General features: G+C 40.9%; 1 protein-coding gene across 1 annotated transcript; it reads left to right on the top strand.

The window, feature by feature from the left end:
* The first annotated feature begins 134 nt into the window (after positions 1 to 134).
* Positions 135 to 16300, top strand: Zc3h8 (zinc finger CCCH-type containing 8). Its single transcript, XM_005068604.4, has 9 exons — positions 135 to 330; positions 4258 to 4354; positions 6870 to 7104; positions 9040 to 9173; positions 11048 to 11170; positions 11480 to 11591; positions 12626 to 12735; positions 13589 to 13630; positions 15763 to 16300. Exons 1-8 carry the CDS (start codon positions 254 to 256, stop codon positions 13619 to 13621), a joined length of 921 nt encoding a protein of 306 aa, XP_005068661.1. The 5' UTR covers positions 135 to 253; the 3' UTR covers positions 13622 to 13630; positions 15763 to 16300.
* Positions 16301 to 17988: the final 1688 nt, after the last annotated feature.

The following is a 17988-nucleotide window of genomic DNA, read 5'->3' as shown; positions in this document are numbered from 1 at the left end:
GAGGCACGCAAAACCGCAAGGCCAGCATAGAGAACTGCGCATGTGCAGTGCAGGCACTGAGCGTGCCCTAGTGAGGACCGTGCATGCGTAGTGCGGGCGCAAGCTAGTGCCCCGGGATTGCGCGGAGTCGCGTCCAAGTGGCGCGTGCGCGGGGCGGAGCCTGCGGCCCTTGGCGCGACTCTAGGTTCTCCTTCGGCTCTGGTGGTTGCTCAGTAGCTGCTCGGCGTGGAAGGGGACGGTCCCTGTTTGAGTTATGGATTTTGAAAATCTTTTCTCAAAACCCCCCAATCCGGCCCTCGGTAAAAAACCTGTCGCCGACTCTGAGGAAAGGTGATCCACATGTTTTCGTCCTTTGCAGGGCACCGCCCGGGCTCCGCCCCCTCGCTCCTGGAAGCCGGGAGCCTGGGCTAGCGCGTGGGCGGAGGCCGGAGCGGAGAGGTCGCGAGGGGAAGTGGGATGGAAGTCAGAGTAGGGACCGGGGGCGAGGACAGTGACCGGGCGGCGGGAGGAGGCTCCGGCCTCTGCGAATCTGCCCCCAGGGGCCGGCTGCTCCCCTTGCACGTGCGCTTAACCTGTTTCCTGTCAAGTTTGAAGGATACAGAAACACTGCCCTGCCAGTGATCCTGAACCAAAAAGCCCAGAATAAAGCAGCAAGCACCATTTCGGCTTAGTATTTCCGGTAAATTGGAGAAGTATGTTGTTGTTAATCAATCTCGTACCTAGTGCAGAGTGTAGAATTTCTGTACAGGAACCCATTCACTTTTAAGTCTTCCGAGTTGAAAGCGCCCCCGCACCCCATCTTCTCTCCTAAACCCTTGTCTTCTATGTTCCTGCCTTGCCTCCTTACGAGTACATTTCTAGTGCTGGGTCAGAGCTGGTGGCACACCTTCAATCCCAGCACTTGAGAGGCCGAAGCAGGCAGATTTTGGGAGTCTGAGACCAGTCTGGTCTACATAGCAAGTTGCAAGCCAGCCTGGGCTGCTACCTAGTGAAACCCTATCTCAAGGGGAAAGAGAGTGTGTGTTCACTTCTCTGTCTCTGCCTTAGTGGGAACTATTACCCTCATTGTGCTACCCTCTAGGGCTTGACCGTGTGCTTCGTGTGAAATTTAGTCCCCACTTCAGCTTTAAGGAGAAAGTGATGCTTTTGTTTTACAGATGAGAATATTGAGGCATAGAGAGCGTAAGCCACCTGTCAAGATTGTGCAGTGGGGGTAGCAGATCTAAGATTAAGGTGCTCCGGTAGTGTGACTTCAGTACATATGCTTTCATGACCCAGCTTCGAAAGCACAATGTAGATTAAGACCTGTAGATACTGTGAAGAAATGGACAGAGATTACTTGCAGGCGGTAACATTTAAGAACAACAGAAATGAATTGATAATTTTAACTTGAGTGAGAACTGAGCAAGATTTTAAAAATAGCTAATTGTTTGAAAATATATTAGGCAAAATACCTGTTTACTAAAATTTGACTGAGAAGCCGGGAAGTGGTGGCGCACGCCTTTAATCCCAGCACTCGGGAGGCAGAGGATCTCTGTGAGTTCGAGGCTGGGCTGGACCAACAGCCTCGAAAACAACACAGAGAAACCCTGTCTCGTAAAACCCAAAAAAATAAAAAAATTTTTTGACTGAGATATGTAAGAGACACTGGGATTTGCCAAAAAATAGTTGAAGAATGGCATGGAAGTAAAGTATCTATTCATATGCTGCTTTTTACTTTGGCTTTAGGTCTTTTTCAAGATTTTAGATTTCTGTATTTTCCCTCAGTTTATCTTTTGATTTTTGCCTGTAGATTTTTTCAGTGCACTGACACATTTTTTGCTTTAATTTATGTGTATGAATTTTTTACCTGCATCTGTCTCTAAACCACATGTATGCCTTGCCCTTGGAGGCCAGAAGCGAGCAATGGACTTCATGAAGCAGGTGCTACTGATGTTTGTTAATCATCCTGTAGGTCCTGTAGGTCCTCAGGAAGAGCAGCCAGCGCTCTTAACTACTGAGCCATCTCTCCAACCTGATGAGAGTGTGTGTACAATCTTGCAAGTGAGTTCATCTTCAGGTTTCTGACTTTTTGCTCACAATGGGAATACTCATTCGTTTAAAACGATTTTTATTGAGTTCCTGCTACATAAGACACATTATTCTAGGTCATGATGATAGAACAATAAGTGGAATGCTGAAAAATACTAATGCTCATGAATTGTATATTGTTGAGGTGAATGATGGATACATGGTATTTCAAATGATAATGAAAGCCATGGGGTAAATGAAAACTGAATGAGGAGTTAAGTACTTGTGGAATAATGAGGATAGTGTAGATAGTATATAAAAAAGATAGTTAAGGAAAAGCCTTAACCGAAGTTACCAGTTTGGTTGTTAAGGGCAGAAATTTGGAGACTAGGATGTTGGAATCAGCTATATGCAGATGATATTAGAAGCCAGAAGACTGAAAGACATCACCAAGAATGAAAGTATAGAGAAAGAAAGGTTAGGACTGGCTTTGTTAACAGTTGGAAAGATGAGGAACCATCCGAGGAGATAAAGAAGTAGCAACTGGGCATGGTTTCACACCTTTGATCCCAGTACTAGGGAGGTAGAAGCAGATGGATTGGGCCAGTCTGGTCTACGTAGTGACATTGGTAGTTCCAATGCAATTTGCCCCCATAAGCTCATAGGGAGTAGCACTATTAGGAGATGTGGCCTTGTTGGAGGAAGTGTGTCACTGTGGGGGTGGGCTTTGAAGTCTCCCTTGCTCAAACTACACCCAGTGACAGTTCACTTTCTGTTGCCTTCGGATCAAGATGTAGAACTCTCAGCTCCTTCTTCAACACCATGTCTGCCTGCATGCTGCCATATACCGACATGATAATAATGGACTAAACTTCTGAAACTGTAAGCCACCAATTAAATGTTTTCCTTTATAAGAGTTGCTGTGGTCATGGTGTCTCTTCACAGCAATAGAAATCCTAACTGAGACAGACCCTATTTTTTAAAAAAAAGTAGCAGCAATAGGGGGGAAAAAGCAGGGACAGCTCAGTACCACTGGAGCTGGCTTACTAGCTAGCTCATGGGTGGGTCAAGAATTAGGACTGAGAATCATGGTCCCTAATGGAGCAGTGAAGTGGAGAGGGCAGTGTAGAATGACAGGGTGTGTTTAAGACACACTTATCCAGTTTCTGATGCTTTCCATCCCTTCATCTTGGGTTCATTTTTCTGTTAGAACAGTGGTTCTCAACCTTCCTATATCCCTTTAATACAGATGCTCATGTTGTGGTGACCCCCAACCATAAAATTATTTTTGTTGCTATTTTATAACTGTAATTTTGCAACTGTTACGAACCATAATATAAATAACTGATATGCAGGATATCTTAAGGGGTTGTTACACACACACACACACGCACGCATGCACGCACGCGCGCGCGCGCGCACACACACACACACACACACACACACACACACACACACACACAGCCTGGCTGAGAACCAACGTGCTAGAGTATGCTCAGTAATTGCCTCACAATATCTATGCATGGTCAGTTTCTCATGCATGAGTCTGAAAAGTGTTTCATCTTCACGTTTGGGTGTTTGTCTCCTAACTTCCAAAGACCTCCTCGTTTTACTTGGCATACCCTTCTCTTTTACATTCCTTTTTGATAATTCTTCCATAATTCTGTTTAGAAAACCCCAAATCTAACATAAGAACAAAGTGTTCTTTATATGTGTGCCTGTATTATTTCTGTATTATTAGAAAGCTCTCAGGAGGTAGGGACAACTTGTCTTTTTCATTGTTGTACCTCATGATATGAGGCCATAGCCTGACATGTGGTGAACACTTAGGATGTACTGAATGACTGGAATGATGAGTGAACGGAGATAAATGTATGTATATGCATGTATATGTAATTTTTAAGCATTAAGATTATGTAATAAGTTTCAGTTTTATAGGTTGTTTATAAATATTAACATCATCATTGCATTGTTGTTGTTCTGAAACAGAGTCTCACTATGTAGCCCTGACTAGCGTAGACTACACTTGTTGTGTAGACCATTCTGACCTCAAACAGATCCACCCTTGCCTCCTGAGTGCTGGGATTAAAGGACTGCTCCACTATACCTGGCCTACATTGTTGTTTTTATTAATGTTGTTGTTTTGAATAGACTTTGAATTTGCAGTTTATCTTAAGACAAACCCAAGCAATGAGTTTTAATGCTCTGCAATAAACACTTTTGTGTTGTTTTTTTTTTTCACTGCAGAACTGATGATGAAATAGCTGGTGCTGAAGTTGAAGAAAGGCAGACAGAGAAAGTAAAACGGAAAGCCAAGCGGGACTGTGTACAAATTCCCAAGAAAGTAAGGACAGACAGCTTTGGATGGATGTGAGAACATGAGGGATTCTGCTTGTCTCATTATATCCAGCATTTAGGGCCCAGTTACTTTGGTCAAGTAAACTCAGAATCATCTTTCAGTAACTTTCTTACCTTGTGGCTTGAACCCCCCCACCATCAGATGGAGAATGTGCCAGTGTTGTAACAAGATTGATTTCCCATTTCTTTTTTATTTTTATTTTTTAAACTTTTTTATTTATTTATGTATCTTTTTAGGTATCACTGCTCTGTCTGCATGTATCCCTGCAGGCCATAAGAGGGTATTAGATCTCATTACAGATGATTGTGAGCCACTATGTGGTTTGCTGGGTTTGAACTCAGGACCTCTGGAAGAGCAGTCAGTGCTCTTAACCTCTGAGCCATCTCTCCAGCCCGACTTACAGTTCTTTATGAGTAGTTTTTGGTTGTCATTCTTGTGTGTTATGTGTCACAGATACCTGCTCATTTTAGTTTTTTTTTGTTTGTTTGTTTTTGTTTTTTGAGACAGGGTTTCTCTGTGGCTTTGGAGACTGTCCTGGAACTTGCTCAGTAGACCAGGCTGGCCTCAAACTTACACAGATCCACCTGCCTCTGCCTCCCAGGTGCTGAGATTAAAGGCGTGTGCCACCAATGCCCGGCTCATTTTAGTTTTTTTCTTCCATCCAGTGATAAGTGGTTTTAAGAATATGGTCTTTGTGTATTGATGAACATATTTTCTTATATTACCTTCTAAAGCTTTGTTTTACCTTTCACATTGAAATTTGTAATCATGATGGGGTGCAGGCAACCATTTCTTTATTTTGTTATTATCATACCTAATTGTTCCAGGACCATTCATTTATCAGTAAAGTGCTGTCTTGTCCCTGTGGTTTTTACATTGTCACTTTTGTTAAAATCAAGTGTGTATGTTCAGTCTTCTCAACTATCAACTATCTGTTCTTGTCCTCTGAGTTCCTTTCCCAGTAGAGTTAATTATTGCAGTTTTATAATAATTTGGTGTTGTATAAGCAAGTCCTGGCACCTTTTTTTTTTTTTTTTTTTTTTTTTTTTGGTTGGTTTTTCAAAACAGGGTTCTCTGTGTAGTCCTTGTTATTCTGGAACTCACTCTGTAGACTGGGCTGGCCTCAAATTTGGGGATCTGCCTGTCTCTGCCTCTCAAGTGCTGGGACTGAAGGTGTGCACCAAATCACAGCTGACTTGGCTATTTCTGAGACATAGGCCTATCTATGTAAATTTAAAATCAGTTTGTTGGGTACCACAGAAAGTCTTGGTAGGATTTTCATTGGGAATAGGTGAAATTTATAGATTATTTAGAGGGGAATTGGAATATTTAGGATAGTATACAGTCTTTGTCTTGAATTTTTCTAAGCATTTTCTAAGCTCATTGAGTATGAGCGTTGGCAGAAGCTTATGTGTGTGTGGAAGTATGTAAATATGTGTGCGTGTACACATGTGAATACATTTGTAGGCCAGTGGTTGATTCAGGGATCTGTCTGTCTCTATTTACTAGTGCTGTCTCCTAGTGTTACATATGAGGCCACCAGACCAGCTTTTACATGGGTGCTAGAGATCTGAACTTGAGTTCTTGTGCCTGCATAGCAGGAAGTTTACTGACTGAACCATCTCCCTAGTCCTCCTTGTGGTGTTTGTTTGCTTGTTTGTTTGTTTGTAACGTGCATGTGTGCATGCATGCATTTGTGCAGTATGCTCTTCAAGGTTAGAAGCATCGGATTCCTCTAGAGCTGGAGTTACAGGTGTAAGCTGCTGGACATGGTGCTAGGAACCAAACTTGGGTCCTCTGGAAGAGCCCTATGTGTTCCTAACCACTGAGCTGTTTCTCTAGCCCTTTTTTTTTGTTTTGTTTTGTTTTTGTTTTTGTTTTTACAAGACAGGGTTTCTCTGTATTGTTTTGGAGGCTGCCGGTCCAGCCCGGCCTCGAACTCACAGCGATCCGCCTGCCTCTGCCTCCCGAGTGCTGGGATTAAAGGCGTGTGCCACCACCGCCCGGCTTCTCTAGCCCATTTTTAATTCTGCAAAATTTCAGGTGTTTAAAAAAAGAGTGTAGAGAATGCTATATGAAACCCATGTACCCATCATACGAATGCAATGATAGTCAGTTAATGGCCGGTATTGAGTCTTGCTTTGAATCTTAAGTTGTAAAAATTTCAGTTTTTTCAGTGTGGTATTTTAATTGTATTCTGATGTTCCTGAGACTTACAATAAAGTTTGTTTTGATCAGAGGGTGAAGCTAACTACTAGCTGACCAAAATTAACCACATAGGTTTTGGAGGACTGAGGACAGATAGACACAGGAAGTAGTAGGACAAAGCTCAGAGAGGTTCTTGGCCCTTTGGGATGGAGGAATGAGAGAGATAGGATGTCACCGGTCACTGCACTGCTACTTCTCTGATCACTCAGATTCTTATCCCTCCATCTGATTCCGGAGTTTTTATTGATAAAGAATAATTAAGTAAACACATTATCTTTTCATCTTTACGTAGTTTAAGCACCTTGGGAACGCTACAGCATCACCAAAGAGTTTGCCACGTGTAAAATCAAGGAGTAAGGACTATGACCCATACAGTGATGGTGAGACCTGCAATCAGGAATCAGAAAATAATTTTGACAAAGAGCTTCAGCAATACATACAAGCCAAAGAAATGGCAAATGCTGCTCAACAGTCAGAACTTCCTGAAGAATCTGTGAAAAAAGAGGGAGCAGAAGGCACCCAGCAGAGTAAGCCATAAACTGTTTTATCACTTAGAGTTTGTATGCAGAAGTTGTCCTGGCTGTCTGTATTTGGACAAGTGATTTTTCACCTGCACTTTTATCTTATGGTGAGAAGGTGACTTTTGTTGCTATTTATGCTAGATATGAACTTGTTTGATGTGAGACATAACCTGAGACTTGGTTGCTTGATATGTAAGCTCTCAGTCTGTAGGAGACACTGGCACCTGCTAGTGGGTTACCAAAGGCTGTGTCTATCTCAAAAGTCTGAATCACTGGCTTCTACATGCATGAAGGTTGGGCTGTACCTGCTTATATGGCCCTTGTTTAAAGAATTGACTGGCTGGATGATTGTGTATGTGTGTATTTATATATTTTTAAGTCTTGGGGATTGATCACCCAGGACTCGTGTATTTTTTTTTTTTTTTTTTTTTGGTTTTTACGAGACAGGGTTTCTCTGTATTGTTTCGGAGGCTATCGGTCCAGCCCGGCCTCGAACTCACAGAGATCCGCCTGCCTCTGCCTCCCGAGTGCTGGGATTAAAGGCGTGCGCCACCACCGCCCGGCAGGACTCATGTGTATTAAGGAAACATTCTACCATACAACCATATCCCCAGCATAGAAATATATTTCTTTTTAAAATCTCTTTACATTTTTAATTGAAACGTATTACTTTAAATTACTAAAACAGAATTTAGACATAGATATGAGGACACATAACAATTTGTAAATGATTTTTTTTTTTTTTTTGAGACAGGGTTTCTCTGTGTAGCTCTGGCTCCCGGCTGTCCTGGAACTTGCTCTGTAAGACCAGGCTAGCCTCAAACCCAGAGATCCGCCTGCCTCTGCCTCCCAAGTACTGGGATTAAAGACATGCCACAACTGCCTAGCATAAATGAAATTCTTAATGCTTTACATTTACTGTGATTTCCTCCAAGTGTTTTCTTCTATTCGGGATACAGCTATAGGTAAATTTAGTGTATATAGAATGTTTTCTCTTTTGGCACACGTGAGTGAGTGTGTGTGTGTGTGTGTGTGTGCATGTGTGATACATTTTGCGATGAGGTCTCATGTAGCCCAGGTAGAGTCTGAAACTTGCTATGTAATTGAAGATAGCCTTGAAGTTGCCATTCTCCAACCCCAGTTTCCTCAGGTGAGGCTTACAGTTATTTAGCTGGCTGTATATTGCTGTGATAAAACACCAAGACAGCACCTTGTGGAGGAAAGGGTTTCATGTTATACTTCCAGGTAACAAATAGTCCATTACAGAAAGCAGCAAGGACATAGAGGTGGGAAATGAGGCAGAGACCAGGGAGGGCTGCTGTTCACTGGCTTGCTCCCATGACTTGTTCAAACTGCTTTCTTACCATCCAGGTCCATCTGTCCAGCCACATTTAGCTGGCTCTCACATCAATTATTAATTAGGAACATGCCCTGCGCCATCTGATGGAGTCATCAGTTGAGATGTCCCTTCCCAGATAATTCTAGTTTGTGTCAAATTGACAAAAAACTAGTGAGCACACAAGTATGTGCTGCCATCCTCAGCTCTGTGACACATTTTCAAAGGAAAATCTATAATATATGAGATCGTTTTAAACCGCTGTAGTTTTTTTCAACAGATGTTGTGGCAGTTCTAATTAGATCAGTCAATTGCTGATGTCTTCAAAATGTTCTGACCTGTGGTGTGCAAGATTGATTTAATTAATTATCTTGCTTTTCCCTCCCATCCAGCACTTCTTTTCAAAACAATGCATGTGAAATTAGGATGTTAGAATTCTCTGTTTGCTTCTTAACAGCAAAGCTTCTAGAGAGTCAGGTCACCATCCTGCCAATCTTCCTTCACTGAGGTGCAGGTTCCCTGAATTATCATAAGGCATATTTCTGAAGGTTGAACTGATCTCATACCTCTATGATATTTTAAAAAATGAACTTGTTTGTTTTTAGTTGCCAAACAGAACAATAAGAAATCTAAAGCCGGTCACAAGAAAGTTAAACAGAAGAAGATGAAGCGAAAGTGGCCTGGGACTGGAAACCAAGGGCCGAATGTTTCCCTGAAGAAGAGTGGCTCCCAAGAAAAGGTACAAGAGTTGTGCGTGTAGGAGCGGCCTGCATGCTTCCTGCCTGTTACCTTTCTCTTCAGTTTCAACAAGTGCTCAGTGATGTGGAGAGGCAGAGCATCCCACTAACGAGGGTTATGTTGACTCGATGGTCTTTCTTCTTTTTTTTTTTTTTTTTGGTTTTTCGAGACAGGGTTTCTCTGTGGCTTTGGAGGCTGTCCTGGAACTAGCTCTTATAGATCAGGCTGATCTCGAACTCACAGAGATCCGCCTGCCTCTGCCTCCCGAGTGCTGGGATTAAAGGCGTGCGCCACCAACGCCTGGCGATGGTCTTTCTTCTTAACTACTGCTTCCTTCCCTCTCAGCATGGGCTGCCAGCACCCATCTCTAGCCTCAAGGATTTCCCTGTTGGTCCAGAGTACAGGTGTGCCATCCCTTTGGCCTCTGTGTATTGGACCATCACTAACTGTGGAAGACTGGGGCAGAAGGGAAGAGCCTCGGAGGCAGTTGAAAGGCCACGTTGTCCTGCACAGTTGATATACCGCAGCCCCTCAGGCTTTGGGTAGATTCCTTCTGGAAATTAAAACAGCTATTTCTGAGCACTGATCTTACCAGATCTCCCAGTTGTGCTCCCGGTTCTTTGACTGTGCTTTGTAAATGTTCTTCTTTGATGTGCATTTGTACTCAGCATAGGATAATAAGTGACTGCTCTTCCGAAGACCTTGAAACTAAATGGCAGGCTTTTTACTCAGCTATGTCGCAGGGTTAAGAGTTTGGAGAGGTTAAAATACTAGAAATACCACGTATTACCTAAACATGGTTGTGGATGCTTGTTGTCCCAACTGCTTAGGAGTGGCAGCAGGAGTTCAAGACCATCCTGGGTACCAGACAGTGAGAATCCATATCATAAAAAGGGAGGAGGAATACCAAATGTTAAAGATTGAAATAAACTTATATAAGAGCTGTCTCTTTTTCCATATTTTGCAAATGGGGAATCTAAACTCAGTTCAAATCACTGCTTATTCCACACAGGGCCAAGTCAAGGCTGCTTTGCTCCTCTCCTCTTCTGTGTCTTAACATTGGCTCTGATGATTCTTCACCCAGAACTGACAGCCCTTCTACATGAAGAGCAAATTTTAAACAAATGCTAGACTCTCATAGCATAATTTGATTTGAGCTGAGATACACATACGACTTTTATGGCCTTAATAAATCAGTAACTTGATATTCTTGTAAAATAGGCCACTTAGGAGATGGGTTAGTTCTTTAATTGTATATACCATATTTCTAAAACTGTATTTATTACTTAGGCATACAGAAGCAATACAGTCTGTCACAAGTTAATACATTAAAAATAGTTTTTGTTTCTAAAGTGTTAAAACAGATTTTAAGGTTCTCATTTCTTTTTAAATATTAAGCTGGAAAACTATCATTGGAACTAGAGCCTTTTCGCTGCTTCTTGTTTGTCATGAGCCCTAGCTTTGTCTCCATAACCCTGAAGCTTTCTGTTGTAGACTTCTTTTTATTACAGATAATAAACTTTCCTTTTTTGGTGTTTTATTCATTTTTATAAAGTAAGGACAAAGCACAATAGATATTCAAATTTTACAAGCACTAGTACTCAGTGGTTGAATGCTGTTGAAACTGATGAGCACTTATTTTATGAACTGATAGATTACAGTCCAACTTGAAAGCTCTTTTAGGGGAGACACTGTTTTGAGCCAGGATCTTATAGCCCTGCTTCATCCTTGGAATGCTGAGATGACACATTGTGTCAGCATGCCCAGCTAAAAGATGCACATTCTAATGTATTAAAAGTAGCTTAAAGCAGTTTTGTAAAACAGAATGAAATATTTAATTTTTCTCCTTTTTTTTTTTTTTTTGGTTTATTAAAGACTGATGGACCTGAAGAGAAGCAGCCACGTGTAAGGATGAGTCAAGGCTTCATCAATCAGCACACAGTGGAACGTAAGGGGAAGCAAGTTTGTAAATATTTCCTTGAAAGGAAATGTATTAAGGTATGAGAGTGTGTAAACAAGAACATACTACACTGTGTTTGTAGCATAAGTCTACGAGACCTGCTGTCTCTGTTTGAGCCTTTACAAACATAACCTCTAAAGTTTTAAAAATTAGTGATGTGCCACTTTGGGTTTTTAAAGGTAATTTACTAAAGATGTAAGAATTTTTAAAAGTTCAGTGTGTTGTCATGTGCTTAGGCACTACCTTGTTAGGGTTCTGCCTGGACTCGCTTGCTAATTTAATTCAGTAGAAGTTAAGTTGCAAAGGTCTGACTGTGATTCGTAACTTGTACTTAATTTTACACCCAGGGAGACCAGTGTAAGTTTGATCATGATGCGGAGATAGAGAAGAAGAAGGAAATGTGTAAGTATTATGTACAAGGGTACTGCACCAAAGGCGAGAACTGCCTGTACTTGCATAATATCCTTTACCACAAGATTCCCTTCATTCTTCTTGTAACATGAACATTTAAGTAAAGCACAGCTGTTGCTATAACAAAGTGTTCTAAGCCCAAGTTGATATCAAAGTGTTTGCAGTGTATATACTTTTACATAGGAAAGAAAGGATTCTTCACAAAACCTCCTAAATGTAAGTCCATTCAGTTCAGCCTGGCTGGTGGAAGGTTCATGAGACAGACAGGTCAGGCCCAGGAAGATGTCAGTTTCTGTTGTGATCATGTATAATTGAGTCTGTAGTCATATACCATAAAAGTCTCAGTTTTTTGTTTTTTGTTTTTTTCCGAGACAGGCTTTCTCTGTATTGTTTTGGAAGCTATCCTGAAACTTGCTCTGTAGACCAGGCTGGCCTCAAACTCACAGAGTTCCGCCTGCCTCTGCCTCCTGAGTGTTGGGATTAAAGGCATGTACCACCAACGCCCAGCTGAAGTCTCAGATTCTAACTTGATGTTTTCTGGATAATAATGTTATATAAATTAGTTCTACTTTAACAAACATAATTCATTTTTTAAAATCCAGATTTGTAGAACATACTGACTGTTGTCATTGACTTTAATTTACCCCATCCTCAAAGAACATTTTAAAATAACCACAATTCTCAAGGTAATTAAGACACATTTCTTTCATCTGTGAATGAAACTTACCTGTGGCCCACTATGAGAATATATATGAGGGAGAAAAAAATTGTCTTTCTGAAATGAGAACTTTTATTATCTAATATTTTAAATAGGAAACTCAGTGATTTTACTGGTAGAAAAGATTTTAGAGCCGGGCGTTGGTGGCGCACGCCTTTAATCCCAGCACTCGGGAGGCAGAGGCAGGCAGATCTCTGTGAGTTCGAGGCTAGGCTGGACCGACAGCCTCCAAAATAATACAGAGAAACCTGTCTCATAAAAAACCAAAAAAAAAAAAAAGATTTTAGAGGAAAAATAGTTATTAAATTAATATGGAATTATTTCAGTTGAATTGAAATTGTTATTTCCCTTAACACTGTATTACATGAATACCCTTGCAAGTTTTATCACACAGGAGCAAAATGTTATCAGGGCGATCACTGTAATTTTTCTCATGCCCCGCTGACTGCAGAAACACAGGAACTGCTGGCTAGAGTAAGTACTGTGTTATCTTATTTGGACCAAGATGACATTTAAAGAGAGAGAGCTTCGTGGGCTAGTATATGATAATCTAAGTTTACTTAGGTCTAGAAAACTATTTTTATCTTATTGTCACTGAAAGGAAGATTAATATTCATTGATAGTATGAATTAGAATGTTCTTAAATTCAATATTATTCTAGATTTACAATTTTTATGATTTACTATGTGTGTGCGCGCAGATTTCTGGCAGTCAGAAAAAAACAGAGTTGGTTCTTCATCATGTGGGTCCCTAGGATCAGACTCAGGCTGTTTCACTTGGCAGCAGCCACTTTTACTCTCTGAGCCGTCGCTTTGCTCTAGTTAGCAACTTATCAAGATAAGCAAAGAAAATAGAGGCATAGTGTAGTCCTCTTGATACAAGCTCAGAAGGAAATCCAGAGTCATTGTTGACAAACATTTTAGCTACATCAACAACTAGTCAGGTAGTTGGTCTTCCGATATTCTTAGTCTCTGAGAAAATGTTATTGTGAAGTTACGGTCATTAACATTCTTTTCCCATAGATTAGGTGAGGTTCGTGTCTCCAAAATTAAATTTAAATAAATGTGGAAATTAAAAAATAATCCTAAAACTGCCTGTGGCAAAGGTGCCCTGAGAATAGGCCAGTATGAGAAAGGGAGGTACTTACTAGCAGACACTTTTATGTCTAAAATAGAGAAGGTGTCTGTGGAACTAGAAATCACACCAAATACTTATGTGAAATAGTCTTTTATTTCTTGTTGTAGTACCACATATTAGTAGATAGGACAGTGTAAATAGTAGGTATTAATGAATTTTTTTAAAAAATCACATTTTCTTTTTTGTTTAGGTTTTGGATACTGAAAAGAAGTCATGTAAATAGACTAAAAAGGTAAAAGTGACTCTGCTAATATTCTTTCTTATTCTCTGAATCATCTCTTGACATTGATATAACAGCATTAATAGAGGTTTTTCTGTCTTTTTCAATGAAAGCATCTTTTCCTTCTTTCTTCAATAAAAATACGTACATGCCTGCTTCTCTGTCTGGGTTTGCCTGCCATGTGTTTTTAAAAATTCTCCTCTTGAGTTCTGTTTGTCTGTCTGTCTGATAACATTTTATCCTATGACTGTGTTATGACTAGGTATCATTAATGGAACTTTAGACTATTTTCAGTTTTTAAAATGCACATTGTTACTATAACTCTTTATAAATATCTCTTGCTATAATTTGCAGCAGTTACTCAGGGTCTATACCAAGTAGAATTAATGGATTGGTTTAAGGTAACACAATTTTTCTAAAGTGTTTTGTGACAATTTGCACTCCTGTAAGTCATAGAATTTCTGTCCCACGCTTGTTAATACTTTGTATTTTAATCTTTCCCTAACTTAGTAGATGTAAAAACGGTGTCCCGTAGCTTATTTGCATGAAATACAGCATCTTCAGCCTACTGGCCAAAGGGTTCTGTTTGCGTTGCTTTTATGTGTTCTTCATACTTTGTGAAGAGTGTCGGGTCGTTTCCCATTTTGTAAGCTGTCTTTCCTTTTATCTTTTGTTTTTGTTTTGGTTTTCCAAGACATGGTTTCTCTGTTTAACAGCCTCGGCTGTCCAGGAGCTAGCTCAGTAGACCAAACTGGCCTCTAACATACAGAGCTCTGCCTGTCTCTGGCTCCCTAGTACTGGAATTAAAGGCATGTGCCACAATGCCAGGCTTTTTTTGAGGTAGGGTCTCGCCATGTGTTATTTTCCAATGTTTTAGTTATTCAAGAGCTTTTAGATATTTTAGATTCAGATTCTATATATGATTTTTTGTTTTTGTTTTTAGAGACAGGATTTCTTTCTGTAGCCTCCCAGGTACTAGGATTAAAGGTGTGCACCACCACCACTCCACCTATATATGAATTTTTAAGAAATTTATTTCAATGGGCAGTGGTGACTCGCATCTTTAATCCCAGCACTAGGGATTAAACTCACTCTGTGAGTTCAAGGACAGCCTGGTCTACAGAGCAGTTCTAGGACAACTGGGGCTACAAAGAGAAACCCTGTTTCAAAAAAAAGAAAGAAAGAAAGAAAAGAAATTTCTTTCTTACTTTTTGTTTTTTTTTTTCAAGTATATAGTTATAACTTGATTGCATTGAACATGAGTATTGTTTTAGGTAATAGTAACAATTTAACAGTATTATCTTCATATTTGTGAGCCTTTTGTTGTTTTTAGTGTGCATGAGTTTTTTGCTTGAATGTATGTCTGTGACCTGCACAGAGGTCAGAAGAGTATGTTGCTTCCTCTGAAACTGGAGTTACATGTAGTGAGCTGCTGTGTGAGAGGTGGGAATCAAACCTGGGTCCTCTGTCAAGAACAAGTGTTCTTCACCATTGAGCCAACCCTCCAGACTCCATATTGTGAAATTTTTGATGTAACCATAAATGTGGGTTTTTTTTGTTTGTTTGTTTGTTTTTCAAGACAGGGTTTCTCTATGGCTTTGGAGATTGTCCTGGAACTAGCTCTTGTAGACCAGGCTGGTCTCTAACTCACAGAGATCCGCCTGCCTCTGCCTCCCGAGTGCTGGGATTAAAGGCATGTACCACCACCACCTGGCCATAAATGTGTTCTTACATCTCCATTCAACTCTATTATTGTTAATATAGTTTTGTTTTGTTTTTTGTTGTTGTTGTTGAGATGGTATCTTTCTATGTAGTCCTGGCTGTCCTAGAGCTCAATGTGTACACCAGGTTAGTCTTGAACTTACAGCTTCGCCTGCCTCTGCCTCCTAAGTGTTGTATTAGAGGCTCAGTATAGCTTTTTTTAAAATGTGATTTTGTTTTTTCTTTTTCCATGTTTTCTGGATTTTGGTTCAGTTCTTGCCTTAGATTTTGCATTTAAATTCAGGGTGTTCCTTCCATTTTCCCCAAGAATATCCTAACTCATTTTGGATTTTATGCTTTCTTCTGCTGCATGGATAGTTTTGGGGGGGGAGGTGATTAAGTTGGTAATTTTTACAAGCTGATGTGTTTATTCTCTTCTGCAGCTTGTATAAAGGACACGTCTATTCCTGGTCAAGACTTTTGAAGACTGGCAACTTGGAATAGTTGGAAGGTTCCTCAGTTCACGCACCTTCCTGTGTGGTTGTGATCACGTGCAGCTCCCAGATCTAGCACTCAAGTGAAGGGTGGCTCTGCACTGGGGCGCTCCAGCTCCTGGGACGCGAGAGGAGCACGTGCATGCTGACTGCTGATGAATGCGGTGCTGTGCTAGGTTGCAGAAGTCTCTTCCAGTCGAGATTTCCGTACAGTTTTATACAAAGAGGCAGAGAGGGGCTAAATGAGGATGGGAGAAGTATAGGAAGGGTGGCGATAGAGACGTGCCAGGGGACAGTGGGGTGATAAAATAAGTTACACCTCTACATGTCATTAAATGCTTTGCACAACATTTCGAACAATAATTCAAAGTTCCATTTTATGGTTTAGCATAGAATGCGGTTTTGTGATCTTTTTAAAAACAATTTTCTGCTGGATATCTGTTTTTAATTATTCCTGTTATAAATAAAGTGGGATAATATCTCTTGCTATGGTGTTTTCATACTTGATGTTCTTAACCTTTTTTTTGTTTGTTTTTCTTTTGTTTTTGTTTTTACGAGACAGGGTTTCTCTGTATTGTTTTGGAGGCTATCGGTCCAGCCCAGCCTCGAACTCACAGAGATCCGCCTGCCTCTGCCTCCCGAGTGCTGGGATTAAAGGCATGCGTCACCACCGCCCGGTGATGCTCTTAACCTTGTTGTTAAAATATAAGAGTATTTACCGCCAGGCGTTGGTGGCGCACCCTTTAATCCCAACACTCGGGAGGCAGAGGCAGGAGGATCTCTGTGAGTTCAAGGCCAGCCTGGTCTACAGAGCGAGTTCCAGGATAGCTTCCAAAACAATACAGAGAAACCCTGTCTCAAAAAACCAAAAAAAAAAAAAAAGAGTATTTACCTTGGGCCAGTGAGTGCTCTGCGGGTAAATGTGCTTGCTGTGCAAGTCTGATAACCAGTTTGACCCTCAGATTCCTCCGTGTGTATGTTATGGCACATATGTGCCTGTATTCATATTTGTCATTCGCACGACGCGTGCATGTGCATACGTACATGCAGCATGCGTGTGTGTGTGTGTGTAACACAACATACAACATTTTCCAAGTATAGATATAATTCTAAATATATTTTATACAGTGGAATACATGCTATTAGACAAATACCCTAAGACTTACTGTTTAGGACCCCTCTGACATAGAGTTCATCATTCTATCAACTCTACTTAGATACCTGTTGAAAATACCAGCTAAGATTATTTTGGCTGTAATGGGAGACTACCAAATCAAGAAATTGCTCTTGCTACAAGAATCAGATAAGCTTAAGAAGGGAGGATACTGGAATAGATCCCTAGAAGCTCAGGACATTGTCTGAGAGTTAGCCTTTCCTCAATGACCTGTTGCCACCTGCTGTGTTGACTGGTCTCCTCCCCAGCTGTGGCTAAAGAGCAGGACAGGACAGTGCACTAGAAGCTGCTAGATAAAAATTACAGAGGAGGCTTCGAGGTAGTGGTGCACACATTTAATCCCCAAACTCAGGAGGCAGAGGCGGGGGATCTCTGAATTCGAGGTCAGCCTGGTGTACAAAGTTCCAGGACAGCCAGAGCTGTTACACAGAGAAACAGCACTTTGAAAGGGTCTGTTACAAACCGTTTGGTAATAAGTTGTGGGAAGGAGTAAGGTCGCCGCACACAGGCTAGATTCCTTTTATCTTCTCTGAAGACTTTGTTTGTTTGTTTGTTTTTTGTTTTTTTGTTTGTTTGTTTGTTTTACGAGACAGGGTTTCTCTGTATTGTTTTGGAGGCTGTCGGTCCAGCCCGGTCTCGAACTCCCTCTGCCTCTGCCTCCCGAGTGCTGGGATTAAAGGCGTGCTATGAAGACTGTTTTTAACTTTAAGGAATTGAAAATGATCTGTGTAGTTTATTTAAGACTGAGAAGAACTTGTAGAAGTTTGTAACCATCTCACTTTTCAATGAAGTGTTTTAGAGGCAAGCATACCTGTCGATGAAATCTGTTAGTTTCTTTTCAGCCCTGTACATGCACACCAGACTGTCTTGCCAAATTACAGTGTGTCTTCTGTTAGCCATGGTTCCTGAGTAGGTTTCCTAATGCACAATTTCAGCCATGCCTTGGCTGTGTAACACCACCCTGAATGAAGCTACACCTGTCTGCCTAGTTTTTAGTGTTC

The sequence above is a fragment of the Mesocricetus auratus genome, unplaced genomic scaffold (genome assembly GCF_017639785.1).
Source record: "Mesocricetus auratus isolate SY011 unplaced genomic scaffold, BCM_Maur_2.0 Super-Scaffold_100004, whole genome shotgun sequence".
Classification (NCBI taxonomy): domain Eukaryota; kingdom Metazoa; phylum Chordata; class Mammalia; order Rodentia; family Cricetidae; genus Mesocricetus; species Mesocricetus auratus.
The sequence above is the reverse complement of the archived record's forward strand: the minus strand, read 5'-3'. Positions and strand labels throughout refer to the sequence as shown.